General features: G+C 39.5%; 1 protein-coding gene across 1 annotated transcript in view; it reads right to left on the bottom strand.

Moving 5' to 3' along the window:
* The window catches only part of IQUB (IQ motif and ubiquitin domain containing), a 271,536-nt gene that overhangs the window by 72,654 nt on the left and 179,265 nt on the right, over positions 1-19,617 (bottom strand). The window contains exon 8 of the mRNA XM_053719193.1: positions 11,455-11,630. Within this exon, the coding sequence (XP_053575168.1) occupies positions 11,455-11,630 (176 nt within the window). The remainder of the gene's footprint in view (positions 1-11,454; positions 11,631-19,617) is intronic.

The following is a 19,617-nucleotide window of genomic DNA, read 5'->3' as shown; positions in this document are numbered from 1 at the left end:
TGAAGCTTAAATTTAAAATTAGAAATCTCTGAATCAGGTTTCCCCGAGTCAGAGATGTCACCCACAGACTGAAGCTCTCCGTCCTCATGTTCTGCATATTGTGACGCAGTATCAGACATGGCTCTAACAGCATTTGCACGCTCTGTATCTCTCCTAACCCCAGAGCTATCGCGCTTGCCTCTTAATTCAGGCAATCTAGATAATACCTCTGACAGGGTATTATTCATGATTACAGCCATGTCCTGCAAGGTAATCGCTATGGGCGTCCCTGATGTAATTGGCGCCATATTAGCGTGCGTCCCCTGAGCGGGAGGCGAAGGGTCTAACACGTGGGGAGAGTTAGTCGGCATAACTTCCCCCTCGACAGAACGCTCTGGTGATAATTCTTTTATAGATAAAGACTGATCTTTACCGTTTAAGGTGAAATCAATACATTTAGTACACATTCTCCTATGGGGCTCCACCATGGCTTTCAAACATAATGAACAAGTAGGTTCCTCTGTGTCAGACATGTTTAAACAGACTAGCAATGAGACTAGCAAGCTTGGAAAACACTTTAAAACAAGTTTACAAGCAATATAAAAAACGTTACTGCGCCTTTAAGAAACACAAATTTTCCCAAATTTTGAAATAACAGTGAAAAAATGCAGTTACACTAACGAAATTTTTACAGTGTATGTAATAAGTCAGCAGAGCATTTCACCCACTTGCAAATGGATGATTAACCCCTTAATACCAAAAACGGAATAACAAATGACAAAAACGTTTTTTAAACAGTCACAACAACTGCCACAGCTCTACTGTGGCTTTTTACCTCCCTCAATACGACTTTTGAAGCCTTTTGAGCCCTTCAGAGAAGTCCTGGACCATGCAGGAAGAAGCTGGATGTCTGTGTCTGTAATTTTTGCTGTGCAAAAAAATGCTAAAATAGGCCCCTCCCACTCATATTACAACAGTGGGAAGCCTCAGGGAACTGTTTCTAGGCAAAATTCAAGCCAGCCATGTGGAAAAAACTAGGCCCCAATAAGTTTTATCACCAAACATATGTAAAAAACGATTAAACATGCCAGCAAACGTTTTAAAATACACTTTTATAAGAGTATGTATCTCTATTAATAAGCCTGATAACAGTCGCTATCACTGCATTTAAGGCTTTACTTACATTACTTCGGTATCAGCAGCATTGTCTAGCAAATTCCATCCCTAGAAAAATATTTTAACTGCACATACCTTATTACAGGAAAACCTGCACGCTATTCCCCCTCTGAAGTTACCTCACTCCTAAGAATATGTGAGAACAGCAAAGGATCTTAGTTACTTCTGCTAAGATCATAGAAAACGCAGGCAGATTCTTCTTCTAAATACTGCCTGAGATAAACAGTACACTCCGGTACCATTTAAAAATAACAAACTTTTGATTGAAGAAATAAACTAAGTATAAAACACCACAGTCCTCTTACGACCTCCATCTTAGTTGAGAGTTGCAAGAGAATGACTGGATATGGCAGTGAGGGGAGGAGCTATATAGCAGCTCTGCTGTGGGTGATCCTCTTGCAACTTCCTGTTGGGAAGGAGAATATCCCACAAGTAATGGATGATCCGTGGACTGGATACACTTAACAAGATAAAATATCAGGGTATAGAAGGTGCCAGAAGATGATTAAATTTAGGTCTGCCCAATGGAGATGCGGACGGGAGCCGTGGACTCTCCTCCCCTCGATGGAAATGAAATTATCAGGTAAGCATAATTTATGTTTTCCATCTAAAAGGGAGGAAAATCATTACTATTGGGAAACATATACCCAAGCTCTAGAAGAAACTGAATGAAACCGGGAGGGTAAAAGGCAGACCCTAATCTGAGGGCACCACAGCCTGTAAAACCTTTCTCCCAAAAACAGCTTCCGCAGAAGCAAAAACGTCAAACTTGTAAAACTTTGTAAAAGCGTGTAAGGAAGACCAGGTAGTCGTCTTACAAATTTGCTCCATAGAGGCCTCATTCTTGAAGGCCCAAGACGAAGCCACAGCTCTAGTTGAATGAGCCGTGATCCTCTGAGGAGGCTTATGTCCCGCTGTCTCATAAGCCAAGCAGCGAATCAAGCTCCTCAACCAAAAAGACAAAGAAGTAGCAGAGGCCCTTTGCCCCTTGTGCTTCCAAGAATACACCACAAAAAGAGATGTAGACTGTCTGAAATCCTTTGTAGCCTTAAGATAGAACGTCAGGGCACGAACCACATCCAGGTTATGAAGTAACCTCTCCTTTGAAGGAGAAGGGTTAGTACACAAAGAAGGAACCACTATTTCCTGATTGATATTACGGTTAGACACCACCTTGGGGAGAAACCTCAACCCAGTGCGAAGTACAGCCTTATCCGCATGAAACACCAGATAAGGAGGATCACATTGCAAGGCAGCTAGTTCAGATACTCTGTGCGCCAATGCAATAGCCAACAGGAAGAGAACCTTCCAGGACAAAATCTTAATGTCTATGGAATGCATAGGTTCACACGGAACCCTCTGCAAAACCTTAAAGGACTAAGTTTAAGCTCCAAGGCGAAGCCAACTGACAGGCCTGATTCTAGACAGAGTCTGAACAAAAGAGCTCAGCGAGTCTCCTATGCAACAAAACTGATAATGCCGAAAGCTGTCCCTTTCAGGAACTAGCGGCAAGACCCTTCTCCAAACCATCTTGGAGAAAGGGCAGAATCCTGGATACCTTCACCATATGCTAAGTTTACCCATGCTTCTCACACCTGGACAAGTAAGTCCTCCACACCTTATGGTAGATGCGGCGAGTGACTGGCTTCCTTGTGCTGAATTAGAGTATTAATCACACCTACAGAAAAGCCTCTCTTGGCTAAGACTGGGCATTCAATCTACACGCAGTCAGCCTCAGAGAATCTAGATTTTGATGTTGAAAGGAGAACTGTGACAGCAGATCCCTGCGACAGGGCAACCTCCAGGGCGGAGAGGATGACATCCCCACCAGATCCACAAACCATGTCCTCCGCAGCCATGAAGGAGCAATCAGAATGGCCGGGGCCCGCTCCTGTTTGATATGTGCCACTATGCGAGGTAGAAGTGGTAACGGTGGAAAAATGTAAGCTAGGCTGAATCCCCAAGTAACCACTTAGGCATCTATCAGCTCAGCCTGCGGACCCCTGGACCTCGACCCGTATCGAGGTAGCTTGCAATTGAGTCTGGACGCCCTGAGATCTATCTCCGGCGTTCCCCATCTGTGACAAATCTTTGCAAACACCTCGGGGTGAAGAGACCATTCCCCAGGATGGAAGGATTGTCTGCTTAGAAAGTCCGCTTCCCAGTTGTCCACACCTGGAATGTGAATCACTGAGAGCAAGCAGTCGTGGGACTCCGCCCACTCCAGAATCCGAGACACCTCCCTCATTGCGAGGAAGCTCCTCATACCGCCCTGATGGTTGATGTAAGCCACCGAGGTAATGTTGTCGGTCTGGAATCTGATGAAACTGACCGACATTAGAGAAGGCAATGCCTTCAGAGCATTGTAAATTGCTCGTAGTAATAGGATGTTGATCGGAAGGAGAGACTCCTCCCTGGACCACTTTCCTTGTGCCATCCTGGCACCCCAAACAGCTCCCCATCCTATCAGACTTGCGTCTGTGGTTACAATCTCCCAGTACGGTCTCAAGAAGGATGTCCCCATGGACAGCTGCTCCGGACGAATCCACCAAGAGAGGGAGTTGCGTGTCCGAGCATCCATGGATATCAGCTGTCATAGATCTGAATGAAGAGGTCTGAGATGGAACCTGGTGAATGGTATGACATCTATGCTTGACACCATGAGACCTATCACCTCCATACATTGAGCCACCGACGGGCTTGTGGAGGACTGAAGGGCAAGACAGGTGGACACAAGCTTCCTGAGTCGCTGATCTGTGAGAAACATCTTCATGGACATAGAGTCTATTATTGTGCCCAGGAACTCAACCCTATTGCTTGGAACCAGGGAACACTTTCCTGAGTTGATCTTCCAACCGTGAGATTGGAGCAGAAAAAAAAGAGCCCTCGAATGATGGTACCTGAACTAGGATGTCGTCCAGGTAAGGTGGCACTGCAATGCCCCTGGATCTTGCCACTACAAGCAGCGCTCCCAGAACCTTTGTGAAGACTCTTGGAGCCGTCGCCAGACCAAAAGGAAGGGCCACAAACTGGAAGTGTTAGTCCAGAAACGCAAATCTTAAAAACTTGAAGTGGTTCCTGTAAATTGGCACATGAAGGTAAGCGTCCTTCAAGTCTACAGTTGTTATGAACTGTCCCTCTTGAACTAGGGGCAGAATAGATCTGATTGTTTCCATTTTGAACAATGAAACACTTAGAAACTTGTTTAAACACTTTAGGTCCAGAATCGGACGAAACGTGCCCTCCTCCTTTGGAACCACAAAAAGGTTGGAATAGTACCCTAGACCCCTTTATGCTAGGGGTACTTGTACGATAACCCCTAGAGAGGCGAGATCTCTCACACACTCTAGAAAGAAAAGGCCTCTGTCTTCTCTGGTCTTGAAGACAGGTTTGACAGGAGGAATCTGCTCTCGGGCGGATGGGATCTGAACCCTATCCTGTAACCCTGGGAGACAACTTCTAGATCCCAAGGGTCCTGAACGTCCTGCAACCATGCGTCTGAGAATAGAGACAATCTGCCCCCTACGTGATCCGGAGACCTGTCGGGGGCCACCCCTTCATGCCGAATTCGTCTTGGCAGGCTTCTTGCTCTGCTTAGACTTGTTCCAAGATTGAGCCAGCTTCCAAGATCCCTTGGACTGGTCCGCTTTTGCGGTGAGTTGCTGGTGCTGGGATTGTCTGCACGAAAGGGACGAAAAGTAGATCCCTTAGGCTTAGCCTTCTTATCCAGCGGTAGGAAAGCTCCCTTGCTTCCTGTAACCGTGAATATGATCGAATCCAATCCTGGACCAAACAGGATCTTTCCCTGAAAAGGCAGAGACAACAGCCTCGATTTAGAGATCATGTCCGCAGACCAAGATTTTAGTCACAGAGCCCTGCGTGCTAAAACGGAAAACCTGACACCTTAGCATTCAGGCGAATAATTTGCATATTGGCATCACAGATGAAAGAATTGGCGACTCTCAGTGCCTTAATCTTCTCCTGTATCTCGTCAATGGATGACTCTCCCTCGACCATTTCACACAGGGATTCACAACAATATGTCGCAGCTCCAGCGACCGCCGCAACGGTCGCTGCTGGCTGAAAAACAAACCCTGTGTGCTGAAACATCTTTCTCAACATGTTTTCAAGCTTTTTAACCATGGGCTCTTTAAACGACGAACTATCCTCGAGGGGAATAGTTGTCCGCTTCACGAGCGTAGAGATAGCCCCATCCACCTTAGGGATGGTCCCCCACAGCTCAAGCTGAGAGTCCGGAACGTGGAACAGTTTCTTAAAGGAAGAAGGATGGGAAAAGGAAGAACCTAATCGCTCTTATTCGTTCTTAATAATATTAGCCATCTTGACAGGACCCGGAAAAGACTGAAGCTCTACCCTGTCCTCGTATACCTTGTCAAGCTTAGGAATTGCAGGTTCCTCAGGAACCTTCAGAGTAGCAAGCACATGCCGTAGCAGAAAGCGCAAATTCTCCATCCTAAACCTATAACCAGGCTCCTCCTCCACCGGGGGTTTAGATGACACGGACTCCAACCCAGAAGGGGCCTCATCTGAAGAGTCAGAGTGGGCTTCATCATCGCAGAGAGCCTCTGGATCTTCCATCAGCGAGGACAAACCCTGGGCCGGGCTGCTATGATAAACCCTATGCTTGCGCTTAGCAGAGCGTGGAAAGGTATGGATCACTTTCGAAACCGCCGATTACAGTTGGTCCGCAAAGTCTGAGAGCCAACGAATCTCTCCCGAAGGAGTAAAGGTTGGACCCCGAGGCGCTGCATGTGCAATCCGAGATTAATGTAGGGAACTCCCGGGACGAAGAACCCTTAGAGGTGGATGGCTCAGTAGTACTAGACATCTGTTTACATTTAGATGTTGTAACCTTATCAAGGCATGTGGAACATAGTTGAGCAGGCTGATCTACCAGAACCTCCTCACAATAAACACAGAAATGAGGTGGCCGGGGTACTCACCACCTCCTAGGACCCGGACAACAGAAACCGCTTTGTCTCCTGCACCACAGATCAACAGAGAAGGATATATAGATACACCCAATCACGTGGAATGCCTGACAGGACTGCCCCTGCACTAGGGAAAAAAAAACACTACAAAAAATGGCCGTGCGAAATTCCCGCAAGTAACCTGAAAGTTCCACACATTGCCAGAGCCTCATCTCGCACATAACGCAGCAATGACACAATAAACAATATCATGTATAACCCCCCCCACCTGTTCAATAATCCCCCTTCCAGGAATATTAACCCTTGATTCTGTAAAGATAAAAAGGCGCCATACGGTGACCCTGTCTTCTATGTTATCATTATTAATAAAAAATGAAACGATCTTACCAGAATCTATGCCATGGAACGGCAACATGGCCCTTCAAGTGTGACAGGTTAGTAGCCTCGCTCCTGACATGGACTTGAGTGTAGAAAGCAGGCAGCGAAACTCATCAACGCTGATTGCTTAAGGAGCTGTTAATATGAGTCGGGATGGTTTTGTAGAAAGACTCTCCCTGCATCTCTGGACTCTAACTTTTTCCCAGGCTCTCACTGAGAGGCTGACAGGACTACTTAAAACTCCAGTCCCAATGCAAAGAGTACTAACCTCCATAAGAGACTACTCCTAAACTCCGGCACTCCTCTGCCATCCTCCTGTGACGAAAGGCAAAAGAATGACTGGGGGATGAGGGAAGTGGGGAAGGTATTTAAGCCTTTGGCTGGGGTGTCTTTGCCTCCACCTGGTGGCCAGATTCTTAATTCCCAATAGTAATTAATGAAGCAGTGGACTCTCCTCCCCTTTAGATGGAGAACTCTTTATGTAAAAGTTTTTTTGCAGGATTTTTTTGCAGACCTATAATGAAGGAAAAAATAAGCCGCCAATGAGACAGAAAAGCTTCATCCAAAAATCAGCTCATTATTGCTGATGACTTATATGTTTGATTACAGATTGTTATAGATCCTAACGCAGGGCAAGACAAACCCAGGAGCCAGGGAGCTTCTAGAATTTTACCCATGGCTCCTAACTTTTTTGGTTATCCTCCATATATATATATATATATATACTGTATATGGATATACACTGGCTGGTTCCAAAATATTCTTACTGGCTCCTACATTTTAACCAACTTTGTCAACCCCGTCCTAATGTGCTCAATTAATAATTTTTGATGTTAATGATTTTTCTTTAACTGTGTTCAAATATAATTACATTTTTATAATGTCCAAACAAATACAGTCTTGGATCATATTTTTTCTGCAATGTATACATTCTGTGTGCTTCATATAGCTGGCTCAAAACACTATGGGCCAGATTACAAGTGAGGCGCAAACTTTTTTGCGCATGTTAAATTGCGCTCGTATTACGAGTTGAGCGTAGACGCGATCACGTGAGAGCAATCGAGATTTATGCTAGAATGATTAACGCAGCCTCAGAGCTGTGGTTAACTGTTTTGTGAAACAAAAAAGTGTCACAAAACACATAAAAAATACATTTAAAAAGTACAGTTACACTCATAATAACAACATCTAATAAAAATTATTCAAAAAAAATATTGCACACAAAAGTTATAAGGGCTCAAAGATATGAGATCTCAGGTATTAGAAAAAAAAAGCAGGCTAAGGGCTTTAACATAGACATGCATACATATACGTCTACAGATGGATATTTATATATAGATATACTGTATGTCTATATACAGGGAGTGCAGAATTATTAGGCAAGTTGTATTTTTGAGGATTAATTTTATTATTGAACAACAACCATGTTCTCAATGAACCCAAAAAACTCATTAATATCAAAGCTGAATAGTTTTGGAAGTAGCTTTTAGTTTGTTTTTAGTTATAGCTATTTTAGGGGGATATCTGTGTGTGCAGGTGACTATTACTGTGCATAATTATTAGGCAACTTAACAAAAAACAAATATATACCCATTTCAATTATTTATTTTTACCAGTGAAACCAATATAACATCTCAACATTCACAAATATACATTTCTGACATTCAAAAACAAAACAAAAACAAATCAGTGACCAATATAGCCACCTTTCTTTGCAAGGACACTCAAAAGCCTGCCATCCATGGATTCTGTCAGTGTTTTGATCTGTTCACCATCAACATTGCGTGCAGCAGCAACCACAGCCTCCCAGACACTGTTCAGAGAGGTGTACTGTTTTCCCTCCTTGTAAATCTCACATTTGATGATGGACCACAGGTTCTCAATGGGGTTCAGATCAGGTGAACAAGGAGGCCATGTCATTAGATTTTCTTCTTTTATACCCTTTCTTGCCAGCCACGCTGTGGAGTACTTGGACGCGTGTGATGGAGCATTGCCCTGCATGAAAATCATGTTTTTCTTGAAGGATGCAGACTTCTTCCTGTACCACTGCTTGAAGAAGGTGTCTTCCAGAAACTGGCAGTAGGACTGGGAGTTGAGCTTGACTCCATCCTCAACCCGAAAAGGCCCCACAAGCTCATCTTTGATGATACCAGCCCAAACCAGTACTCCACCTCCACCTTGCTGGCGTCTGAGTCGGACTGGAGCTCTCTGCCCTTTACCAATCCAGTCACGGGCCCATCCATCTGGCCCATCAAGACTCACTCTCATTTCATCAGTCCATAAAACCTTAGAAAAATCAGTCTTGAGATATTTCTTGGCCCAGTCTTGACGTTTCAGCTTGTGTGTCTTGTTCAGTGGTTATCGTCTTTCAGCCTTTCTTACCTTGGCCATGTCTCTGAGTATTGCACACCTTGTGCTTTTGGGCACTCCAGTGATGTTGCAGCTCTGAAATATGGCCAAACTGGTGGCAAGTGGCATCTTGGCAGCTGCACGCTTGACTTTTCTCAGTTCATGGGCAGTTATTTTGCGCCTTGGTTTTTCCACACGCTTCTTGCGACCCTGTTGACTATTTTGAATGAAACGCTTGATTGTTCGATGATCACGCTTCAGAAGCTTTGCAATTTTAAGAGTGCTGCATCCCTCTGCAAGATATCTCACTATTTTTTACTTTTCTGAGCCTGTCAAGTCCTTCTTTTGACCCATTTTGCCAAAGGAAAGGAAGTTGCCTAATAATTATGCACACCTGATATAGGGTGTTGATGTCATTTGACTACACCCCTTCTCATTACAGAGATGCACATCACCTAATATGCTTAATTGGTAGTAGGCTTTCGAGCCTATACAGCTTGGAGTAAGACAACATGCATAAAGAGGATGATGTGGTCAAAATACTCATTTGCCTAATAATTCTGCACTCCCTGTATGTGTGCATATGTATTTATATGTGTATATATGTATTTACAGACATATTTACACATAAATACATATTTACACATATAAAGTGCATTGGAGCCCTTTGCATTTAAGTAGATACATGGTATAGCATATTTATGTAATATTCATATTGTCATGTCGGGTTTGCGCTTATTGTAATATGTGATTGGGCTTGCACATATGAAAATATGCGATTGGGTTAGCGTAAATGTGAATATGTGGTCGTGTTTGTGCGACAGTGGGTGTTTTTTTTTCTCCATTGACTTCTACGGGGAATACGTGTACACGCACGCGATGTTCTAAGTTCGGATTTTTGCGCTACTCGGGTTACCTACCGCTAGAACAAAGACAGTTTACTTTCAAATCATAATACGAGGGCAACCAGAAGAGCGCAAAAATCCTACTTCTAACGCAATTAACGCTCCACTTGCTCGACTAATCTGACCCTATATATACAGGGGTTTTTACTTCCACCTGGGTACTATTTTATTCACCCCTAAGGCCACCTATAGAAAGGCAATTTCTTTCATAAAGTGCTGGCGGGCAGTACAACCCACAACATTTACTGTAGGGTCTACAGTACAATACAAGCACAATCTGTCATTGACTTCAATGGGGCTGATGGGAAAAAAAATCTACTAAAGCAGAGATGCAAGAGTATGTTCTGCTCTTTGCCAATATGTCTGTGAGTAATTCATTGGCTGCAAATTTTGAATTACACTATGGTGGTCTTTAAAGGAACATACACACTGTACCCTCTGTAATGATCAAATGGTAAAAAAGTTTTCTGCTGCATTGGAATACTGGGGTAGAGGTTTCAATGCAAAAAAATTGAGGAATTGAAGGTTGAAATCATTTGAAAAACCTGTTTGAAAAGCTCTTTTAACAGACTGGAAAATACATGCTATGGATTTATCACTCTACAAATGGCAAAATGATTAAAGAACATTCTTATCAAGTACAATCACATTATTGCATACAAAGGAAATGATCTTCACTGAAGAAAGCTTGCACATTTTATGATTTTAAGGATCTCAATAGTTATTTCTTATATAAATAAAAAAAAATAGCCTTTGTAAAATCCACATTTTTATTTAAAAAGCATTTAAAAACGAACCATTTGGTGGATCTCAGTGTATACGAGCTGGACAAGAGGTAGAACTTTCATTGATTAATATGCATTTAAAGGGACATGAACCACAAAAATGTATTTTATGATTCAGATAGAGCATACAATGTTAAACAACTTACCATATTACTTGTATTTCTAATTTTGTTTTAATCTCTTGTTATTGCTAGTTGAAAGAGCTGCAATGAAATCCTGGGAGCTAGCTGAACACATTGGTAAGCCAATTACAAGAGGCATATATGTGCAGCCACCAATCAGTGGCTAGCTTCCATTTCCTGAGCCTTGGTATAAATTTTAAAAAAGGATACCAAGAGAATTTTTCATCTCACACAAATATAACGTTTTAGACATAAGTCGCTAGTGTGCTAAAGGTTCCTGGAAAATGGCTGATAAATATAGAAGACTATACAGAATTTAAGCCAGCACAGTCTGATCTTAATCCGGCTCAGTAGGACAAAACACAAAAGGCACCACTAACAAAAGTTATACAATCTATGTATAGAAGATATTATGTCAGTACATGTCAGTTTCCCTAAATGTTTTCCCCAATATTAAACTTAACTTGGCAGAAACATTCTCTTATATTTCTACGTTGCATAGTAAATTAGCATAGCTACATTACTTCCCTTTAAATTATTAGATATTGTAAGTGATAGCTTTTAGAGGACAACCTGAAAAATCTTTCAAAATGAGGAACAATTAATGCCATTAGATTTCTTCTCAGGGACAAAGTATGAGCATTTTGGGGTTTCTAAAGCTCTGTAACATGACCATGAGGATCACCTTCTATTAGTTGTACAACCAAATTAATTGTTTTCAAAATGAATGCAACAATCTTTACTTTTATACCAATTCCATTAATATGAAGTCAATTTTCAGTTAGAATTTTGATCTAACGTCACTAACCTTTTGCAATAGTGATTGTATGGCCTTTTGCTGATTGTCTTCATTTACATCTATTTTGTGCCTTCCAATAGAGGCTATTAGCTGGGTTTCCTGTTCTAGAAGCGCACACAGGGCCGCTTTCCGCTCAGCACCAATGTATGTTTGATTTATGTTCTCAAGTTGTTCTTTCCTCCATGCTAGAACAAAATACATCAGTACCGTGAACACATACAAAAACTATTTACATTTTGCTTTCAAAATATATAGCGATTTGTTTCAGTTGTAAATTTTAAGACAGGTGGCATGGCAGAAACCTTTAAAAATATTAAGGGATTTCATAAACATGAGCCTTAAAATACCTTTTTATTACAAAAAAACAAAACAAAAACAAATTTATGCTTACATGATAAATTAATTTATTTCATGGTGTTGAGAGTCCACAAGTCCATTACTCCTGGTATTCAACTCCTGGCCACTAGGAGGAGGCAAAGTTTCACAAAATTGCAAGAGTACTCAACCTTCGCACCTCTCTGGTAAGCTAGTTTTGCGTACAGCCAAGCCAGGAGAAGAAGAAAGGTAGGAAAAGAGCAGGCAATATGACGTGCAAAACTAGAACTACCGTCAGAGAAAAATTAACTAGGTTAAATTAATTGGGCAGGTCTCATGGATTATCACCACCATGGAAGAAATTAATGTGTCAGCATAAATGTTGTTTTCTTTAATAAGATGGTAAAAGTCCACAAGTACATTACTCCTGGTAACTAACTCACGCTGTGTAGTCCACAAGTAATTTTGGGCAGGATAAAAAAATTTGTTGACAAAGACAGGCGCCTTATTTCCAGGCACAGCTTTCCTACTAAAAGCTCATGTAAAACTGATGTGGTAAAATGAGCAGCAATGCAGATTGGGAGAGACTTTCTCGTCTCCAAATAAGCTCTATGAATTATGAGTTTTAACCAAGAAAATAAAGAAACAGCTGTAGCCTGTAGCCTTTGCATGGACCTCAGAAATGTTCAGAATAGAGGCCTTATAAAATCCTATATATTCTGTAGATACAATTTCTTAAAACTTTAACTGCATCTAAATTGTGTAGAAACCTTTTTTAAGAGCTTTGTTGAGTAATTTTCTGAAAAGGTCAAAATTTGAATTTCAAAGAGCTAGACTATTTTCAATGGAAGAATTCAATGGAAGAATTACAGAATTCTAGGAATTTTGAAGAATGCCATGAAAAATCCTTCTTTCCGCACAAAGGGCTAGATTACGAGTGGAGTGCTATTTATTGCTCCCGCTCGTGTGTGAACTGCGCTAGAAGTAAGCTTTTGAGTAGCGCGCGCATTACAAGTTAAAAGTAAAAAGTTTTCACCTGACACACGCAAAAAGCCGAAGTTAAAATATTGCAATCACTTTAAACATATTTTCCCAAAGACCTGAGACCACATATCTTTGAAAAAAAGTCCCAGAAATTGATATATAAAATTTATAGGTTTATTTAGAACGTAGTTAAAACATGAAAAAATGGTGTAAAAGCATAGAACGGTCTTACGCGTTTCGGCTAGCTCTTGCCGTAATCATAGACCATGTCTATTGTGAGTTTTACAAAGACTTAAATAAGGGTCCAATTACATGTTAAACTAAATCAGCTGAATACTTAACCCTTAATGGCTATGGATAAAGCTGCTGTCTACAATCAACTGCTGCAAAATACTTAAAGGACATTGTCTAATGTTTCTATTCATGTGTGCCTATATATCACATAAAAAAGTATACAAAGATGTTAACATAATATATAAAAGTATACACAGATATGTTAAACACTAATATGATCTACATACAATTAATTAAATGCACATATTTTCCTTCTATTATTTTGCTATTAGTATTCAGTATAAATCAAATGCACTTTATTAAATTTAGGCTTGGCGTAGACCTATACCCATGAGAATATATATAAGCATAGAATAAAAAATCTGTATTATTCCCTTTGTGCACAAATGGTGTTTAGCTTCATTTAGAGATGTTATAATAAAACACATATAACTATGCTTAATTCTTGAAATTTTAAAATTTTGTAAGCTAGTAAAAGATACACACTTATCATATGCAAAGAATGCACCGTATATACTTGGGGTTTAAGTAAACAAGACTCTAAATGGAGTATGTGACATGGGGAACTGTTCAGCATATGTAGATATGTGTGTATTTAGATGTTATATTAATAAATTCTTTGCTCAAACTGGATCTATATACACATATAACTTATATCCATAAAGATACAAGTGCCAGCTATGGAAAGTTTATTCTTCAGTTAAGATTATTACTCCCAGAAATTGACTAAATCGAATTCCGAATTATGTACATTGGGGATTTGGGTTTTTAGTCTAAAAATCCAATAGACTTCTTGTCTACCTAATATTGAAGATTTATCTCCTCCCCTAGGTGGAGTTCTGATTGCTTCGATTACATTCCAGCTAAATGAACAAACTGACTGATGATGTACTTCTATAAAATGTCTACTTAACTCAGAGCACGGGACTTTGTTTCTGATGTCTCCCAAGTGCTCTCTTATACGTGTCCTTACATCACGTGTAGTGAGTCCCACGTACTGACCCCTGCACAGATTACATTCTGCCAAATATATCACATAGCTAGAACTACAGTTATGACAACCATGTATGCAAAAAGTTTCACCTGTTGTGTATGAACAAAAAGTGCTAGTAACATTGTGATATTCACATGCTTTACAGTGGCTACTGCCGCTTTTATAGCTGCCATTATGTCTCAGCCAGGAACTTTCGTTAGTTTGTATTTGTGTGTTTTTTAAGACGCTAGGTGAAAGCAATTAGCAAGTGTATCATTTTTATTATAGACAAATCTACATCCGTCACCAATCACTTCTTTTAATATTTCATCCCCATACAAAATTGGGAGATATTTTTTCACAATATTACAAATATCGTTATATTGATTTGAATACCTGGTGACGAATGTGGGTCTGTCATCTGTCTTAGCCTTCTTTTTAGGAGACAATAGTTCTTCTCTTTCATATTTGTCAGCTTCCTTTTTAATTCTAGTTACCTCGTTTTTACAGTAACCTATCTGACAATTCTTTACTCTCCTTAATATAGTCATCATTTTTTGAACAGTTACGCTTCACTCTCATGATCTGTCCTTTAATAATGCCTTTAAAGACATGTTTTGGATGTCCGCTGGTAGCAAAAAGCAATGCATTACCAGCTATGGGTTTACGGTATAATGTTGTATTAACACATTTATATTGAGAATCCCCATACAATGTTATGTCTAAAAAATTAATTTCTACTCTATTCCATTCCATAGTGAAACCTAATCCCATTTTATTAGTATTTAGATGTTTAACAAATTTGTCGGCTATTGTTTCATCTGCCTCCCAAACTATTATAAGGTCATCAATGAACCTATTATATTGGATTATATATTCACGAAATGGATTTGCATCTCCATAGATGAAGGTTTCTTCGAACCAACCCATCACAAGATTTGCGTATGAGGGCGCAAATTTCGCCCCCATCGCAGTCCCTTGTCTTTGTATGAAATGGTCATTTCCAAAAGTAAAACCATTATGTTCCAAGAGAAACTTGATGATCTTTAGTACATAGTTTTTAAAATCTGTACTTAGTTCACCATTTTTATCAATATAGTACTTTATGGCCTGTAGGCCTACAGAATGTGGTATTGAAGAATATAATGATATGGCATCTACAGTAAGCCAACTATAGTTTTCTTTCCAAGCAAAGTTCTTAAAAATATTAAGTATGTGGGTGGTATCTTTTACATATCTGGTTAATTTGAGAACATATGGCTGCAGTATATCATCTACCCATTCAGACAGGTGTTAAAGTAGGGAACCATTACCCGACACAATAGGTCTTCCTTTGACATTTTCAAGCCCTTTATGTGTTTTTGGTAGGTGATAGAATACAGCCGTTCTCGGGTGTTCAACATATAGATATTCAAAAGTGGATTGATCAATAAAACCATTTCTTCTACCTTCACTCAAAATTTTAAACAGATGTCTCTGAAAATCTATGCGAGGGTTATAGCTAACTTTCGCATAGACATTTGCATCATCCAATTGCCTATAGGCTTCAGCTATATACCAAGTCTTATCACAGACCACTATACTGCTGCCCTTATCAGCCCGTTTTATCACGATGTTATCATTTTTCTCTAGGGCTACCAATGCTTCTCTTTCTTTTTAGTGAGGTTATTTGTTTTATTCATTTTTCCTGTTTTTTGGTGATGTAACTCAGTCAGATCCTCAATGACCCTTTTCTGAAACAATTCAAGTGGTTTACCTCTGGACTGCAGAGGATAAAAATTAGATTTACATTTGAAACCCACATGTGTATCCTTACTCTCTTCTTCTACTGAAGCTGGTTCCCCTTCAGATATTAACTGTTCTAGATCATTGCGTGTGCAAAGATCCTGAAAAGTAAGATCATTTATCCTGTCGCTTGTTGTTACGTTATTCTCAGTGGTGTTAGATTCTGAAATCTTATTCTCTTTAAAAAAAAATGTGTTTCTTCAGTGTGAGCGATCTAACAAATTTATTTGTGTCCACAATAGTCTGAAAGAGAATAAAATCCCTAGATGTGCAGAAATTGAGTCCATAACTAAGGACTTTACGTTCTGTCTCACTCAGATTATAACTGGATATGTTAATAACTGTATTTAAACATACTTCCGATTGCTTTTGTTTTCTCTTAGAGGATACCTTTCCTGTTTTTTCTCCACTACATTTTGTTCTATTTGTGCTGTCTGTACTCCCCCTCCCTTGGGTATGCCTGAGTCCTCCCGAAAAACCTCTGTAAATGTTTTATCTTTGGGTTTGGCTCCTTGTTCTATGGTGCATAGTTGTGTACCCTCTGCTTGAATGTTTTCATTTAAATAAGTGTTAATATCCGTTGTTAGTTCTAAATTTGTGCTCAATTCAACCGGTAAATTATCCCAGTCTGACGCTGAACTACCTTCTGAATTCGAAAAATCTGTCCCTGAGGCAGAACCCTCTTCATCTGTATTAAATCTTACTTTTTTCCTCCAACGTCTATTCTACTTGTGTGCTGGTGTGCCCATATTAGCTGTGTCTTCCTTCACATGACTAATGCTTTTATCTTGTGTCTGTATAGGATTTTTTTGATTGGTCTGTATAGCTCTTCTAAACTTCCTTCGCCACACATAGACTGTTTTATTAGCATAGTCTTTACTATCTCTCTGATACTTAGTGTATTTAATATTCATTAAATTACGTTTGGTAGCTTCAATTGTCTCTTGTAGTATGGTATCAAACTTTACATATTTTTCATCATGCCTGAATTTACTAAGTTCTTTCTGCAAAACACAGATTTCCTCTTTATATTTAGACATTAAAGCAGTCTTGTGTTTAATTAAAAGTCCCATCAGTCTAATGGAGCACTCAGTTAGAATGTCATTCCATTCTGATATGAAATCCTGGTCATCTGTCTCAAATGTGGGGAACTTTTGTAATCTCAGTCCACGGGGTATCATTCCTTTAGCAATATATTTAGTAAATGTCCAATTATCCATACGGAGTCTAAGTTCCTTTAATTTATAATCCTCAAGCATAGAAAACAAATCACCCAGTCCAGCATTTTTAATGCAAACTTTTGATAAATCATCCAGTTCTATGTCATCCAGGTCCCAGTCATCATCAGTGCATAAAGAGTAATATTGTTTATCAGCAGCTAGCTCCATCTTAGAGCAAGTAAGGGTATTGTATAGAAATTTTTTTATAGAAAGTGTATATATAAAGTAACTTTCTTTATTTATATCAAAAGTCGGCTGAGCATATACTTATATCAATATCAGAAAAAGCACAAACACACTGATATTAAGCAAGAATTGAGCAAAGAATTTATTAATATAACATCTAAATACACACATATCTACATATGCTGAACAGTTCCCCATGTCACATACTCCATTTAGAGTCTTGTTTACTTAAACCCCAAGTATATACGGTGCATTCTTTGCATATGATAAGTGTGTGTCTTTTACTAGCTTACAAAATTTAAAAATTTCAAGAATTAAGCATAGTTATATGTGTTTTATTACAACATCTCTAAATGAAGCTAAACAACGTTTGTGCACAAAGGGAATAATACAGATTTTTTATTCTATGCTTATATATATTCTCATGGGTATAGGTCTACGCCAAGCCTAAATTTAATAAAGTGCATTTGATTTATACTGAATACTAATAGCAAAATAATAGAAGGAATAATAAATATGTGCATTTAATTAATTGTATGTAGATCATATTAGTGTTTAACATATCTGTGTATACTTTTATATATTATGTTAACATCTATGTATACTTTTTTATATGATATATAGGCACACATGTGAACTGAATAGAAACATTAGACAATGTCCTTTAAGTATTTTGCAGCAGTTGATTGTAGACAGCAGCTTTATCCATAGCCAGTAAGGGTTAAGTATTCAGCTGATTTAGTTTAACATGTAATTGGACCCTTATTTAAGTCTTTGTAAAACTCACAATAGACATGGTCTATGATTACGGCAAGAGCTAGCCGAAACGCGTAAGAACGTTCTATGCTTTTACACCATTTTTTCATGTTTTAACTACGTTCTAAATAAACCTATAAATGTTATATATAAATTTCTGGGACTTTGCTACATTTTTTTCATGATACCTTTTCGAAGAGTGGAGGAGCTCTTCTTACATAGCCCCAGAGTCTATCGGCATCTAGAGGAGCATTGACCTAATTTGAAGCACGGAGTGGATACAGATCAGTGAGAACGTGAATTGGTAGAGGAACCGATGACGTCCCGTCCGATCGGTAAGTCCCGCACACGCATGCAGCTGAACCGAAGTTGAAGAGAGAGTGACGGTTGCGCTTGTTAGCGTGGCCACCCTCCCGTCTGCACAAAGGTGAACCTACCCGAGAGAAGCAGAAGACTTCCGTCTTCTAGACAAGGTAAAGAAGGGTTGTGGTTATGTTAGTGTGCGGGTGAAGTATTTGACGTAACCGCCGTGTCAAGTTGCTACAATTCTGTACTGTTCTCGTTTATGTTGCATACATGTATCCTGGAGTAAATAACAGTGGTGCTTAATAAGTATTTTGACCACTTTGTTGCGTTATGCCTGCTCTACATTCACATATCTTTGAGCCTTTATCATTTTTTCTGCAATATTTTTTTTAATAATTTTTGCCAGTGTCATTATGAGTGTAACTGACCTTTTCAATGTATTTTTTATGTGTTTTGTGATACTTTTTTGTTTTGTGTAATAGATAACCAGAGCTCTGAGGTTGCGGTAATCATTCTAGTGTAAATCACGATTCTGCTCATGCGTTTGCATTTACTTTCAACTTGTAATACAAGCGCCATAAGAAAGAAAACTTTCCATTCTTGAAATAGATCTATCTCAAGCTAGGAAAACTGGCGTGGAAGAGCGTAATTACAACATTGGGATTCTTTGCAATGTTGAACAGAAGAAACCTTCCTCTGGGAGGCCTTGATCTGAAGCCTATTCTTTATCTCTGGGAAACAATGTTCAATACATCTCGAACAGACTGTGCCCAGGCATTCAGAAAAAGGCGAATCTGCTCCCTACCAGAAGATCTGGATCAAGGCCCACACCTTCATGCTTACTTGGTAGAAGTGGAGAGCTTTTATACTGTTTAGAATTGTTCCAATTGAAAGAGGACTTCAGAGAGTTCTAGAAGAGTCATTCTTCTGTGAATAGGAGGGATTTTAGTTCCTAGATTGACAAAAGGAACGAAAATGATTAGGAGACCTACCTCTCCTCTTGGATTTTTTTGAAAAAATTCCTTTACATCCTGTAACAGTGGAGGTAATAGAGTCCATACCAGGACCAAATAAAATCTTTCCTTGAAAGGGAAGAGAAAAAAGACTGGTCTTAAAAACATAACAGCTAACCAAGACTTTAGCCACAAGGCATTTACGGTCAAAACAGCTAGCGTCATATTCTTGGCGATAATCCTGATAATTTCAACAATCTCATCACAGATGAATATGTTAGCTGACCTAATAAGACTTAGGTAATGTTGAAATTCTCATCCATAGAGTCATCCGGAATCTGTCACACCATAAAGTAGATGCTGCTGCAACACATACTATACTAACAGCTGATCTAAATAA

Source organism: Bombina bombina, chromosome 6 (genome assembly GCF_027579735.1).
Source record: "Bombina bombina isolate aBomBom1 chromosome 6, aBomBom1.pri, whole genome shotgun sequence".
Lineage (NCBI taxonomy): Eukaryota > Metazoa > Chordata > Amphibia > Anura > Bombinatoridae > Bombina > Bombina bombina.
Note: the sequence above shows the minus strand (reverse complement) of the source record. Positions and strands in the feature narration are given on the sequence as shown.